Source organism: Arvicanthis niloticus, chromosome 10 (assembly GCF_011762505.2).
Source record: "Arvicanthis niloticus isolate mArvNil1 chromosome 10, mArvNil1.pat.X, whole genome shotgun sequence".
Classification (NCBI taxonomy): Eukaryota; Metazoa; Chordata; class Mammalia; order Rodentia; family Muridae; genus Arvicanthis; species Arvicanthis niloticus.
In genome coordinates, this window is record NC_047667.1 from 54,059,021 (window position 1) to 54,074,578 (window position 15,558).

A 15,558-nucleotide genomic window follows, 5' to 3' on the forward strand; every position below is an offset into this window, starting at 1 on the left:
TCCTAATTGTTTTCCCTTCCTCTCCATTCTTTCTACTCCAACTTCTTACCCCATCAGTTTTATTTTTAACACATTTGAGTCCCTGATTTGAAGAATAAGAAAGACAAGTGTGTTGGTGCCTGCTTGTAATACCAGTATTCATTGGTGAGTTCGCGTGAGCCTTGGTTATAGAGTGAGTCCCAGTTAATTAAAAGAGTGAGAAGACAGAATGTTCTTTCTATCTCAGACCATGAAGACTGACTGGATGTTTCCCTAGCCTCTCATGGATGCTACTACATCAGGCTGTAACACTGAGAGCTACAGATGCCCCGGACTCACCCAGCTTCATGGCCAACATTTGCTTGCTTTTACAATTTATTTTCTAATCATGCAGAAATGGCTGCTGCCATGACAGAATGTCAGTCACAGCTTGACAAAGCGGTTTTTTTGTTTCTTTGTTTTTGTTTTTTCATTTTAGTTATTTTAGTTGAAGGTAGTAGGTCCCTCCATGGATAGTAAAGACATGGGACGACTATCATACTATGGTCAAATTAGGGTCCTGCTTCTCAAAGTTAAATATTTCAGAGCCAAAAGTATTCCGTTATCTGGGGCCAAGATGAAGGCCCATATTTATCATTGCTGTGAATTCAGAAAATTATCATAGCCAACTGATTGGGCACAGGCAGGCTAATTCATCAGGCAGGCTGTCTCTAGCCCCTGCTTCGTCTTAGGGTGGCCTCCTCTGACAGGTAAGCTCTGAGGTGCAGGACACTACATTTGTAGGTTCTTGAGGATTTCAAATGGATTTTAGCACCAACATAAATAAAACATAATTAGAAAATTGGGTCTGTGGCTACTTGGAACTCTGTATTCTAGAATCAGACTTAAATGTGTTTTAAATGATCCCCTTCGATACAATTTCAGGTTCTGTGACCTCAGCCATATGACCATAGCATACAGAAGACGTCCTTAGAGCAAGCACTGTAACCGACCCACGGCTCTTGTGTGGAGACAGGTGTGGCAGGCAGCTCTCTTGACACAAAATTAGCTGTTCTTGCCCTGGACAACTAGAGGCCCTGGAGACAGTGAAACATGCAACCGGTTATTCTAGATGAAGCAAAATCACTGTCTATCAGAATGTATTCCCTATTCAAGATTGAAGATAATGTTATGCTGTAAAGATTTTACAGATATTTTTTTCATCAACAATCTAGTAGTTCAGGATTGTGTTCATAGATTCTTGTACAAGATGATAAGTTTTAGTGGGTTTTAAGACTTTGGGCTTTAATTATGAGAAATATCAGTTAAACCAAGGTTTTTTTCCTGCTGGATAACATATGGCAATTAAACATCGTTTTATTTACTATGTACACTAAAATACTGACCTGAGGTGGGATATTTCCTTATCAACATCTAAGAGTTGCTTTGATTAAACAAATGTCAATAAAATCTGAGGCCAGGAATTTCTAATGATGCTGCCTGGTGTTGGGGATACAAAAGGAAGACACAAAAGTCATTTTCTCTTACTTTAGATTCCACGATCCAGCTTCTTGGGAGGGAGGTGGTTATTTGTTCTTAGGGGATATGGCTGTTTCCTTAGGGGGTGGTCATGGGCTTCTTTGTGGTGAAAAAAATTCTGAATAAATACAGGAGCAGTCTATGGGTTGTTCTCTCCTAACCAGGAAAGCACTACGGTGTGTATAGCTGTGAGGGCTGCAAAGGCTTCTTCAAGAGAACCATAAGGAAAGACCTCATCTACACGTGTCGGGATAACAAAGATTGTCTCATCGACAAGCGCCAGCGCAATCGCTGCCAGTACTGTCGCTACCAGAAGTGCCTGGTCATGGGCATGAAGAGGGAAGGTGAGGTGCCCCTCCGCTCCACTCTACTCAAGGAGAGCAGGTCGCATGCAAAGAACTACAAAGACAGAAGCACAAGGCAGACCCAGGCTGCACTCCGCTCTGTGGAGGGAGAGGGTTAATGTGGAAGTTAAGATGAGTCTTAGGCACCACAACTTCTCAAGGCTTGCCTCTAGAGCTCAGAGAGCAAGAGTTATCTCTTCCTCCATTGTCTCTCTTCTCTGGGATCCCAAGGAAAGACACCCACGTAGGGCCCTCTTCATTTTTTCTTTCAGTAAATGGGCAGCGAGTCTTGGAGGTTTCCGTGGTCTTATGCTATGCTGCACCTAGGGAGCATCAGACCGCCCTTCGAGGTGGAGCTGGCTTCTTGCTCTAATCTTAGGTCTCTGGAGGGAAAGCTGCAGGTTTGTTGTTGCCCTCAGGGATGTAGAACCCTGACCTTCTATAAATCCTCCCGTGTTGGCATATTCCTCTGTCTTTGTGGATTATTGGCATCTACAGGTCTCACAGATGGGCCTTCTCAGTCCCTGAGTGTCACCAGGCTTCATCTCCTAATTTATAGTGTTAGTGGGCTATCCTTGTGTCAGAGAGTAACCAATCTGAAAGTGCCTTTTAAGATAGAAAGTCATCCCACTAAGTAACACAAATGAATTGAAGTGGGCCGCTTACTAAGCAGACGGTTTTGTGAAGGTGCCTGGTGTGAGTGGGGGAATCTTGGCTGTTGTGCAGGAAGAATGTCCTCCCCTTGCAGGTTGAGACCATTCACTGGGTGAGCGAGCTCCACACCTTTTGTGGTGAGATGGAAGAGGTCTGCCTGGAAGAACCAATTGAAAGAACAAGCGCTTGAGCCCATGCTTAGAAGGAGTACCATCCATAAGGACACATGACAGGAGAAGGGTACATTCAGAATCCCCCAGCCAACAGGAACCAGTTCACAGATAACAAAAAGACCCTGAGAGCCAAGGGGCATCCCACACTGCCTCCCTGCCTCACCCTTGCCTCTGTGTGGCATTCCTTGGGAAAACACAGTGTGAACACAATGTCGAGTAAAACCATTCCCCCACCACGCATCCAGATCTCACTAAAAGAAAGGAAAAAATATCTTTGCTGTAGTTTCCAGGTTGCATAAGGTATAGGTGCTCCCTTGTCCTGCAAGTTTAGCCTGTCCTAGTGCCCTAGGGGCCTTGTGGAAGGTCCTCAAGTGGGCTCTGGAGACAGCCAGCCTGGGTCCTTATGCTGGGACAAGCACTTCTTAGCTTTTGTCTTCAGACAGGATATCTAGTTTCTCTGTGGTTCATTGTACCCCTGACCCCTGAGAGTTGTAAGAAGGGGTTAAATGAGATACAATAATCTATGTAGAGTACTGAGTATAAAATACACCTTCTGACTCAGAAAGTGCTTTGTTAATGTTGGCTTCTGGAGAACTAGTTACTAAGTGGATGGATGGAAGCCCAAAATGCTGAAGTCTGGAGCTATGGTAGATCAACTAGTATCCCAGATATGTTGCCATGTATGTTGCAACAGGCTCCGAGGTTATCTGCAATGCAGAATATCCTCCAACAACCATGTTGCTTCTTTTATAACAGTGAGGTTTGTAGTATTAATGGGAAGAGAGAGTAGCCAGTTCTTTTGTTTTTGTTGTTGTTGGGGGTTTTTGGTTGTTTTGTTTTTTTGTTTTTAGAGACAAAGTTTCTCTGTGTAGCCCTGGCTGTCCTGGAACTCACTCTGTAGACCAGGCTGGCCTCAAACTCAGAAATCCGCCTGCCTCTGCCTCCCAAGTGCTGGGATTAAAGGCGTGTGCCACCACTGCCCAGCGAGAAGCTAGTTCTTAACTCTGTTAATGGCCAAAAGGGGATTGGAACCTGACAGCCTGAAGCCAAGGCATCCCTTTGAAGCTTCAAGGTTATTTTCTTGAAGTGTTACAATCATTAGGAGAATTGACTGAGGATCATGGGAAGAACATGACTCAGTTTGCTTCTTCTGCTTTGTTACTGTTTTTGTTTTAAATCAGGACAAATAGAGAATAATGATTTCTTAAAGACAGGTGAAAGAACATTGATCCTCAGGCAGAAACATCCAACTGAGAGAAAAATACGCACCATAGTTTTCACGGGTTGTCACTGAACAGAGACTGATGATGTGAACTGAAAAAGAATGAGAAAGGAAGAGAAACAGAGACGAGGGGGTGGGGTGGGGGGGTGGGGGGGAAAGGTCCAGGTAGGAAGACTAGGGAACAGACACAAGCCTACAGGGCAAGAAGACACAGGGAAAGAGGAAAGAGATATTCTGTTGAAAATTTTAAAGTTGTGTGTGGTAGTTCCCACAAACCCATCTCAGCCAGTTATTGCCATTTCAGCCCCCATGGACAAGGAAATCAAGGCTGACTGATAGATCCTCAGACATCTGCAGGTGTGTGGCACAGTTCCATTCAGAAAGGATCTCTTTGGATCTGAAGTGTGTTGCTCTCTCTTCTCACCTTTTCTCCCCTCTGTTCTATCTGTTTCCTCATCTCACTTCCTTGTTTTCTTATCTCTCATCCCCTTTTCCTTTCTTCTTCCTCCCTATACTTTTTCTGTCTCTCCTGGCTACATAATGCCATCTCTATGTGGTACGGAGTATTTACTGGTGGTAGTTTTGAGGTCTCTCCTCTGCTTAGCCTTGAGAAATCTGTCTCATCTTTCACAAGAGAGATTCAGTGTGCAACACCCAGCTCCAGCCCTTCAGACAGCCTCTGTGGCTGTCAATCCCCTCAGAGGATAATGTGTCCCCAGCAGGTGGGCTGGGAGCAGCTAGGGAGAGTCCTGGAGAAGAGGCTACTTGTGGAGGGGCTTTACCAAGTTAGAGTGGGATTTGCTCTTTGAGGGATGCAAACTATCTTCCAGTATTGAATTCTGCTCATTGATGCTGGGACTAAATTGGACATAGCAGCCTTCTAGACAGATAGAAAGGAACCCAACCAAAACTCTTCTCGAGAGGGCAGTGTTGGGGTGTGAGGTCTGTGTCGAATCCTGATACGTAGAGCCAACTTTGGTGAAAAACCCAAGTTTGGGGGAAGGATGTAGGAACTCCAGCCTACAGCTTTTCCTGTGTGCCCTCCCCCACCCATGAAATCAGTGCACATTCTGAAATGTCGTCTAGGTGACATCCCTCCACCCCTTCACTTACTAAATCCCCACAGCTGGCTCCCGGAAGATTTTCCCTGACAAGTCGGATCAGGTGATGTTGTGTTCAAGCTGGTGCACAGGGGGCCTACCTAATGGGACGTGAATGCCAGGGCAGATGCATGGGATCTGACAAGGGGAGTTTTTACTGTAATGGGGTTGCTCCTTAACCATTGCATGCTCACAGCCTATCCGAGGCAACAGTATAGGAAGGATGACAGACATAGGGGCATAGCAAGGAGATGGTAGCTCCTTCAAAGAAAGGTGGGATTGGAGCTTCATGAAGCTAAAATAGCAAGATTAAGAGGGGCTTGGCAACACACTGGAAACAATATAGCTAAAGACCCAATCTCTGCATCAACAAGGAAAGAGCTCCACTGTCTTCATTCTGCTGTCTGTCAGCATTATAGTATCCCTGGTTCCATACCATGGTGAGTCTCATTTTATATAGGAGAAACTCGAGGCTTAGGTAGGTAACTGCCTGACACTGGTTCTTGACACTCTGTGACATCTCTGGGTCTCTCCCCATGCCAGCTGTGCAAGAAGAAAGGCAGAGGAGCCGGGAGCGAGCAGAGAGCGAGGCAGAATGTGCCAGTAGTGGCCACGAAGACATGCCCGTGGAGAGGATTCTAGAAGCTGAACTTGCTGTGGAACCAAAGACAGAATCCTACGGTGACATGAACATGGAGAACTCAGTATGCTGTCTTAGATTTCCTTCCAGCTTCAGTTTCTTGGGTGGGACTGGAGGCAACAGGGGGGAATTTAGAGTCCGAGGACCTCATAGAAAGTTGTTTCTTTTTCAGACAAATGACCCTGTTACCAATATATGCCATGCTGCAGATAAGCAGCTCTTCACCCTTGTTGAGTGGGCCAAACGCATCCCCCACTTCTCAGACCTCACCTTGGAGGACCAGGTCATTTTGCTCCGGGCAGGTAAGACATGGGATTCCTCTTATCCTGAGACAGTCCCCTAGACTGCTATTTTAAAATGACCTGTGGGACCTTAAAAGGAACAACTTGCAATTGCTATGTTTTCCTTGAGTTCACTATGTAGACCAGGCTGGACTCAAATTCACAGAGATGCACCTGCCTCTGCCTCCCAAGCACTGGGGTTAAGTGTGTGCGCCACTGTGCCTGGCCTTCATTCTATTTCCTTTACAGACTTGTAAGTTTAAATTGTTCTCCCCCAGGACTTTCATTCCTAAATGAAACCCCATTCATGGAGGAAGCAGGACTTCCCTCGCCCCGATGAAAATGTTTCTGTAATTTTATAATTTACATTTAATTTTAAAGGCACATAAATCACTTTATTGGGGATAATTTGAAGCATCATCTCACTACTATAAAACAAACAAACAGAGATGTTTCTACTTCCAAAGTGAAATAAGAAAGCTTAGCAGTTTGGGGGCTGGGGAGATGGGAAGGTGGGTAAAAAGTGTTTGCTGTATAAGTGTAAGGAACAGACAGGATCCCCAATACGTGTGAACAGGAAAGTTGGATGAGGTTGTGTGGGCCGGCCACCCACGCTCTTGGGGTTAGGAGTGGTGTGGAGAGGGGAGGATTTTGACAGTTTGCTATCCAGCCAGCCTAGATGAAAATTATCAAGCTGTAGGTTCAGTGAGGGACCCTCAGTCCTGAGAATAAGAGAGAAGAATGCTAACTATCCTCCTCTGGCCTCTACACATGCACATCCACATGTGCACACACATGCACACACACACACACACACACACACACACACACACACACACACAAAGAAAGCTAGAAATTTCTGCCTAGGCCTATGTTAGCTGGAGTTCAAGACTTCTTCCATTTTAAGATTTTTTTGTGCTACAGTCTCGTGTCCTGTCAGGGACACTGCAGTCTGTTGACATCTGCCATGGCTCCTCTTTGACACAGAGCCGATCAGGGAGATTTCATGAGGACTGGCTGAGCACTGGGAAGCGATCCACAGTGATCCACTCCACTCATCCCTATTGCATGATGAGTGATCCCTGGGTGTCCACCGAAAGCTACATGCTGTGCCGTTGTTATAGGTCACACCAAAGAAGTACAACTAGGTTGTCAGGTCCTGCGGTGGAGACTATAAGCTACAGTCACTGGGTCCATCATTCTAACAGTGACTTATTGTCGGTAAAGTTTTGGTTCATATTTGCTGATTCTCAGGCTGTCCTAGGCTGCATGTAAGAAACTTCAGGGTCACATTCAGAGCCATGGAGTCATGAAACCAGAGCCGGATCCTTTCTTTTGTTGCTAGTTATATGTGTCACCTTGGGCTGGGCTGGAACCTCCCAGGATTTTCATTCCTGTTTTCATTACATGGGATGGTAAGCCATGCATTGCACGGCTATCCAGGAGGTAGGACTGTGGTTGCTCTCCCCACAAGGTCTCCTCTCTGTGCTCACAGGGTGGAATGAATTGCTGATTGCTTCCTTCTCCCACCGCTCGGTTTCTGTCCAGGATGGCATCCTGCTGGCCACAGGCCTCCATGTCCACAGGAGCAGTGCTCACAGTGCGGGTGTCGGTTCCATCTTTGACAGGTTGTAATTCTCTTCTGTTTCCCCGATTTACACCCGGTGTGCATGTGCACATACGGGGAATACACACATCTCTCTCTTCTCTTCTCTCTCCTCTCCCTCTGTGTAATTCTGATATACAGTAGGCAGCCCAAACAGGTACATGTGACTATATCAAAACCATTGACTTTTTTGTACTTAGACAAATGTCTCATTCTATAGTTCAGGCTAGACTCAAGCTTCTGATAATCCTCCTGCTTCAGCTTCTCGAGTGCTGAGATTATAGGTGTGAACCTGGTTTCCAGAGATGATTAAGCACATGAAAATATAAATCTGGAGATTGAGAGAGGGAGTTTGACAAAGGCGACGGTAATAAAATAGAGCCAGTCAGAGGCCAGCATCATTGCTTGGCAGATGGAAGGGCCTGCTACCCTCATGCTTCCTAGTTGGGTGGACCATTGGCACCAGCTAGTAAAGATTCGGGGGTGGGGGGCGTGGACAGTGTATCATAGGGGCCAGGGATGGAGACAGGGTCAAGATCCATCTTCAGGAGGCTCCCTAGTTTGGGCTAACAATGGTTTGGACTCTTTCTCTCTGGACCCCAGATCTCTATGCTACAGTAAGAGCAAGCTAAGTCAGGAAATAATACCATAATAGAGATTCACTCTCTTAAATATACTAAAGTACGTTTAAAAAGTAAATAAAAATCTAAATATAATATAGTGTGTATATATAATATATATAATATAAAGCATGTTTAAAACTGAAGTAAATAGTAATATAAAGCATACATATAATATATAGTGGATAAAATAATTAAAGTAATAAGTAGATCAGTGACTTGGGGCTAAAGGAATGAGCTGCTGATAATGAAATAGTCTTTTTTTGAGGGACATACAGGCTCAGTTTAGACGGGTTGACTTCTTCCTTGCCCCTTTCCATGCTATGCTCAAGCACTTTCATGGTTCCTGGAGATGTTTGCTCTTTACCTGGGCTGCCTTCCCTGGGTTCTTCTAGTGTACAGTGCCCTGGGCTGCCTTTCCCTGCTGCATTTCTCATTTCCAACTCATTCAAGATGCCTTTCTGCTCCCTGTTGGGAGGCTATGCTTCCTCCCTGGGGAGCCCCAGAGGCAGTCATTCACTGTAGCTGGTCGCTTCCACACCAGTTTCTTCCTCTACTTGGTAATCCTTAGGATGAGGGACTTCATTGTCTTCATCCCTGCACCCTGATACCCAACAGCAGCACCTAAAACCTGAATAGGGCCATCACAAGTACTGGTGAGATTTATTTTATTGATCTACGATCCCTTTTCTCCCTCCCCGTCCTTGTTTCCTGTGAACAGAGTCCTCACAGAGTTGGTGTCCAAGATGAAAGACATGCAGATGGATAAGTCGGAGCTGGGGTGCCTGCGGGCCATCGTGCTGTTTAACCCAGGTGATGTCTGTTTATCTCCAGCCACTATGTGGGGGTCAGCCCTCTCTTGAGGTTGACCTCTTGGGTTCTGATTTGCTCTGCCCCTCCCCTACCTCCAAGCTCAGCAGAGACAAAGCAGGCTGAGCCCAGAACCAGTGGATAGAGTCTTCTCTTTATTGCCTCTCCAGAGCCATCAGTATTTTAACTGGCTGTGGAGTTTCAGTGGGTAGGGGCAGCTGGGGTAGAGGAGATTTTTCTGGTGAACTGGATGTAGGGTATGGAAGAATGACAAGCTTCATATATATCTCAGGAGTGAGTCACGCCCCTGAACTAGTGCAGACATAGAATTCCCATTCACTTGGCATCGGTAAAACTCTGGGGGAAGCATGTTCGAAGGGTGAGTGGGCTATAACCAGGATGTTATCTTTGGACATTGAACTTGGGGATAGGCCGTAGACAGCCAAGAGAAGGCAGGACCAAAGATACATAGGTAAGAGCTGCCTTCCTCTGCCTGAATTGGCAGGCAGCTGTGAACCTGATGGAACATCGCGTGTGAGCAAAGACAGCAAAGGATTGAGACTCTCACAGGCTGGTGGGAGGAAGAATTCTCAAAGGAGCCTTGTAGGCAGTCAGTGGGAAGGGAGTGGCATCTTGGAGACCCAGGGGCAAAACACTTTAAGAGGAGGAAGTGAGCAGCTTTGTCAAATGCTGCTGCGTACGGTCAGTCTTCTGTAGTTTGACGGGACATACATGTACCCTTTAGGTCTAAGGTTGGTGTAGCTCTGATGCAGGCCATGTGTAGGTTTTGCTTTCATGCTCCATTGCAACACTTAGCCACGCTTGACGTGTAGAAAGCATCTTGTGAGGGGGTGAATATGGGCTTTTTGAGACAGGTCTGGATAAAATCAATCTCTCCTTAGGTCAGCAGAGGGTTTGTTCCACTACTGGCAATTTAAAATCCTTCAGACCAAGAGTTTGTTAGGAAAATTATTCACAGGAAGGACAGCCACCTGACACAGGTGATCTGCTTACTTCCCAGCTGTCCCCATGCATGAGTTCCATGCATCTCTCCTAACTCTGAGGGAGGTGGCCAGTATGACACTGTCTGGAGGAGGGTGTCCTGCTGAGGCATTAACCAGAAATTAAATCCATTGTTCTCTGCAGATGCCAAGGGTTTGTCCAACCCCTCTGAGGTGGAGACTCTCCGAGAGAAGGTTTATGCCACCCTGGAGGCCTATACCAAGCAGAAGTATCCGGAACAGCCAGGCAGGTGAGAGATGAGGGAACGCAGTGTTCCCTCAAATCCCCAACCTCATTGACTGAGCATCTCCCTACTGGGCTGACATCAGCACCATAAGATTAAGGCCTCGGTGAGGTCAAGGTAGTGTCTGTCTAGGTCAACATTTACCCTCCCTCCCCCTGAGAGCATTAGTACTTAAAGCAGTGGCTGCAGATAGAATAGCATCTTGCCCAATCCGCCTGTGGGTTTGCTTTTTTTGCTGTTTAGTTACCAGCAGTCAAGCGTAGTTTGAAAACATCAACATTAAATGGGAAATTCCAGAAGTGAATCGATGACCTTTCAGTAGTTTTTATTACCGCGTGCTTATATGATGGTTGTGTTTTGTTTCTGTTTTTATCTCTTACTGTGTGTCTAATTTATAAATTGAATTCTCCATTGGTCTATCAATGTATATGCACATGTACATACATTTTCTGAATCTATCTATGTATGGGTTTGGTTGTATCTTCAATTTCAGGAAAGCACACAGGGAACTGGGACAGATTTTCTTGCAGATGGGGAGGGAGACCAGGACAAATGTCCTTAAATGCTGGATGAAAAAAAAAAACACGAATGGATTAGTATGGGAATATGATCCCTATTCCAGCAAGTTACAGAGATTCAGAAAGGACAAGTCAATCAAGATCACAAAGTTGGTGGCTGGTAGAGACAAGATGAGCGAGCACCCATGACTCTATGAAGACAGCAGGTCTCTCACAGTCCCTACCCCATGGTGACTCTCATGGAGCACAAAGGACAGGCTCTGAGAGCTGAGAGATGCTGGTCCCCAAGCATCCATTTGGGTGGCCTTGTACTATCTATAGTATTACTGTTTAGTCAAAACAAACCTTTTAAAGTTTTCTGCAAGGCACAGTAAGGGAGTTACCCTTTCTACAAATTGACTAAAATGAGAAACTGTGATCCCCATGTCCCATAGAAAACAAATGCAATCGAAGCCTAAGACATTAATTGTCTTAAAAAAAAAAAAAAAAAAAAAAAAACTTCCAACCTTCAGGTACTATTAGACCTGCTTCTCCTGTACTCTATGCTGTCTCCTTTCTGGAGCTAACACTGGGCATTGCTATTAATAATTAAGATAAAAGCACATCCCAGAATAACGTGATTCTCTTTCTTCCAAATTGCAAGAGCATTGACTGCTTTACTAGAAGCAGTGTTTGTGAAAATTGGGCAATAAAATTTCATTGTAAATATTTTGGATATGGATTGTTCCAGTGTCCATGTGGTTCCACGTAGACACACACGTAGACATAGTATCTACAGAGGTGACAATGTGGTTCCAGTGGACAAACATAGACATAGTATCTACAGAGGTGACAATGTGGTTCCACGTGGACATACACAGACATAGTATCTACAGAGGTGACATTGTATTGTTTGTTGCATTATTTTTCCTCACTTGGCCATTCTAGGGATTTTTTAAAAATTAGATTATCGAAAGCAAAAAAATTGTCATTTCCCACGATTTTATCATAGTTTTGCAATGTGCCTACATTTTCAGGTGCTTGGTCATTGCCCTGTAGCTGGCATCTAGGTTGTTTCTAAATATCACTTTTAAAAATAATTTATTTTTATTTTATGTGCATTGGTGTCTTGCCTGCCTGTATGTCCAAGGGTGTCAGATATTAGGGTAACAGGCAGTTGTGAGCTGCCATGTGTGTGCTAGGAACTGAACCCCTGTCCTCTGGAAGAGCATTCATCACTCTTAACTCCTGAGCCCTCTCTCCGGGCCCTCTAAATATCATTTTAAAAACTGTAGAACTAATTCTTTTCCTGAAAGAGACTGCCAAGGGCATGGCTACCCCTAAACCAGTGGTTCTCCACCTTCCTAATGCTGAGACGCTTTAATACAGTTCCTTATGTTGTAGTGATCCCCAACCACAAAGTTATTTTGTTGCTACTCTTTAACTGTATTTTTTGTTATGAATCATAATGTAAATATCTGATATGTGACCCCCCCCCACACACACACACAAGGGATCTGGATCGGCTGCCGCTCTAGATGCCGGGGAGAAAAGCCAGCTCTCATCTGTGAATTTAGGGAGGTGGCACAGGTGGTGTCTTCTGTCTCAGCATACCTTGGACAAGGGCTGATCGCTCTGTATGAGCTCACAGGAGGCTTGGCAAGTGCATGAGGGGAGTCACTTGGCTTACTTAGAGTAGGTCTGTCTTGCACGCTGGCACTGCCCAGCCAAGGCATTTTTCACAGTGGTGGAATGCTGCCACTTTGTGGATAGGACTTAGCAGTACACCCAGTAGGGGCTGAGTTCTTTGAGAAAATTAGAAGCAGAAATCAAAGCAGGGTATAGAACTCACACACATCTTACACATACACACACAGTAAGCCCCTATAAAGGCCATCTAGATCCTGACATACCAGCCAGGAATGCAGTGACAGCATCTACTGATACATGGGTTCATTCCATTAGCTCTGGTCTTAGTTCCCAAACCCATCGCCAACAGTATACATAGGGAGCAACTGGAAAACATTGACAGTTTTATAAGATGCCAGAATTGATCTCAATCTAACTGCACTTTAAAGAGAAAGCTCTTTGTCAGGTGCCAATTTGTTTTTTTTATATACATATTGACACATTTAAATTATTTTTATCTTACTTGGGTATATGCTGGTATAGGAGCATTTGCGTGTCTGGGTGTGCATATGTGTACATTTAGAGGCTAGATGTCAACCTCAGATGTCATTTCATAAGTGTGTGTGTGTGTATTTATGTGTGCCTGCGAGAGAGAAGGTGGAAGTCACTGGCCTAGAACTTACAGACTGTGTAGGGCCAGCTGCCCAGTTAGCCCCAGAGACGCTCCTGTCTTTTCCTTGGGTCCTTGTGCTTATATGGCAAACAGTTTCCTGACAGAGGTTTTTCCTTGGCCCTGGTGTTGTATTTTTAAACATCGTGTGACATGAATATAGAAGTATGTACATTTCCAAGAAACATTGACATTCCAGTTCAAAAACCTCCTTGAAATGAAAAATTGAAGTCACATAGGCAAATCAAAGCATGTTTCAAATCAAGGGGCCTGACAGGCTGTACAGATGCCACATAAACTCTTCCCAGGCCTATTTTCTATTTCTCCCTTCTCTGGACTCACAGTGAGCATCCCCATTATAGAAAGTACGGACAAATGTTAAAGTGTGTACATGTGAGAGTAAGAAGGTTTGCTCTCTCTCTCTCTCTCTCTCTCTCTCTCTCTCTCTCTCTCTCTCTCTCTCTCTTTCTCTCTCTCACACACACATACACACACACACACACACACACACACAAAAGACTATGTATGGCAACCTGAGTGTGAATGTGCATATGCAAAAATGTGTGTATGCACATGTATGTTTGTAAGTATGCGTGTGTAAGTGGAGGTATGTGCACAAGCCCCTCTTGGGGGTGTCTTTTTGTTGCTGTGATAAAACACTCTGACCAAAGCAACTTAGGGGAGAAAAGATTTATCTTGGGCTTACAGTTCCTGAGGGATATTGTCTATCATGGCAGAGAAGCAGGAGCAGGAGGCAGGTGGTGACATCATACTACACTCAGGAAGCAGAGAGCAAATGAGGGGCTTTAAAACCCCAAGTCCTGCCCTTAGAGACTCATTTCACCTAGTGAAGCCCCAGCTCCCAAAATTTCCACAACCTTTCCAAACAGCGCCACCAGCTGGGGACCAGTGTAAATACAGGAGCATACAGAGCCTCCATGCTCCTATGGGGATACTCCACCCTCAAACCACAATAGGGAGGAGGAGAGACTATGCGAATGTGTGAGAGTAATGGGAACAGCACATGTGTGGGTCTTGGGTGTGTGACGATGTGTGATCAATGTGTATGGGCATATGTATATTTTCTCCCCAAACAGACAGGCTTCTCAGAAGCCGACTACTAGTCTCTCTCCCTCCCTCATTCCAACCCAAAGAGAAGCTCAGAGGTGAAAGCTGGTCATAGAAATTCGTAGTGACCGTTTAATTGAAATCGAGAACTTGATTTTGGAAGCAGACCGAGGTCACACAGTCTAGAGACCAGCTAGACTGAGAGGAGAATCAGTGTCTCAGGTCATGCCTGGTACACAGCAGGTCCCTACTTTTATCCAGCTAGTGCTGATAGCTGTCCTGAGAACAGCACACCTCATGTGTCATGCCCTGTTCCAAGGCTCCAACTACTGATCTTGGCAGACCCAGAGGAATGCAGGGAAATAGCTGTTGAGGCAGGCAGTGTCAGCCATAATGATTGGTGGAGCGCTGAGGACAGTTCTGGAACATGTCATAAAATCCAAGACTGCCAACATGCTGTGGGGTCCTGGTTCTTCTTTTAACATGAACCAGCCCTCTAGCTGGTTTCAGAAGTTTCTAGAAGCTCCCTGGATTGCAACCTTCCAGCTCCTTCATCTCTGTTCCCAGGCTTTTCTGTTAAAGCTTGGTGGAAACCCATCAGACAGTCTCCACCACCGACAGTCAGTGTCTCTTCTTGCCATTCCCTGGTCACAATGCCCCTTGGCTTCCTTACAGGTTTGCCAAGCTTCTGCTGCGCCTCCCAGCTCTGCGCTCCATCGGCTTGAAATGCCTGGAACATCTCTTCTTCTTCAAGCTCATTGGGGACACTCCCATTGACACCTTCCTCATGGAGATGTTGGAGACCCCACTGCAGATCACCTGAATCTCCTCAGCTGTAGCTTCCCCACCCAGGGCAACCCCTGGGCTGGTGTGTGTGTGTGTGTGGCTCTACCCTGCACACTGTCCCCATCTCCCACTCTGACCTCCCTTCCTGTCCCCCAAATGTGATGCTTGTAATAAAGACAACCTTTCTACACATGAGAATTTTCTAGGTGGAGTTTTGTATGGCTGTTAAAGGTGACCCTTCTTTGCTATTTAAGGGGCTGAGGTCTTTCTGGCAGTTCTTGGAAAGAGTAGCCAAGCCTCTGTACATATAATTGGTTTAAATTATTTTTTCACTTGCCATGGAAAGCAAACAAATGGAAAAGAAAATAATAAATATGATATTGGCACTGCTTGAAGTGTGTGGTGTGTTACTGTGAAGCTGGGAAGTTCTCTGGGATGTGAAGGAGGGGGATTCGGGTATAGGCTAGTACTGGGATTTGTGGTCCAGGGCTGGAGCCAGAGACTGAGCTGGGCTGGAGACATCTCAAGCATCTTTCAGAGTCAACCACTTTGGTTCTTCCCTTCCTCCCTTTTATTTTATTATTATTATTATTTTTTTACTCTTCGCAAGCCACAGAGATGAAAAAGGAAATGTCCAGAGAATGGGGACTATCTGGGGGAAGAGTGCTAGGCTTTTATTCCTGTCCTTGTTGGGGGTGGAGTGAGCCTATCCCAA

General features: G+C 45.4%; 1 protein-coding gene across 3 annotated transcripts in view; it reads left to right on the plus strand.

Moving 5' to 3' along the window:
• Rxrg (retinoid X receptor gamma) overlaps nucleotides 1-15,238 on the plus strand; it is a 41,556-nt gene extending 26,318 nt beyond the window's left edge. For 2 of the 3 annotated variants that reach the window (XM_034513616.2, XM_076941549.1), the window contains 6 exons: nucleotides 1,662-1,841; nucleotides 5,534-5,932; nucleotides 7,407-7,539; nucleotides 8,859-8,950; nucleotides 10,094-10,199; nucleotides 14,733-15,035. In XM_034513616.2, coding sequence (XP_034369507.1) covers nucleotides 1,662-1,841; nucleotides 5,534-5,932; nucleotides 7,407-7,539; nucleotides 8,859-8,950; nucleotides 10,094-10,199; nucleotides 14,733-14,880 — 1,058 coding nt within the window. In that variant the 3' untranslated portion in view covers nucleotides 14,881-15,035. Of the gene's footprint in view, nucleotides 1-1,661; nucleotides 1,842-5,533; nucleotides 5,933-7,406; nucleotides 7,540-8,858; nucleotides 8,951-10,093; nucleotides 10,200-14,732 lie in introns of all 3 variants that reach the window. The other variant, XM_034513617.2, reaches the window with a different exon arrangement.
• Nucleotides 15,239-15,558: the final 320 nt, after the last annotated feature.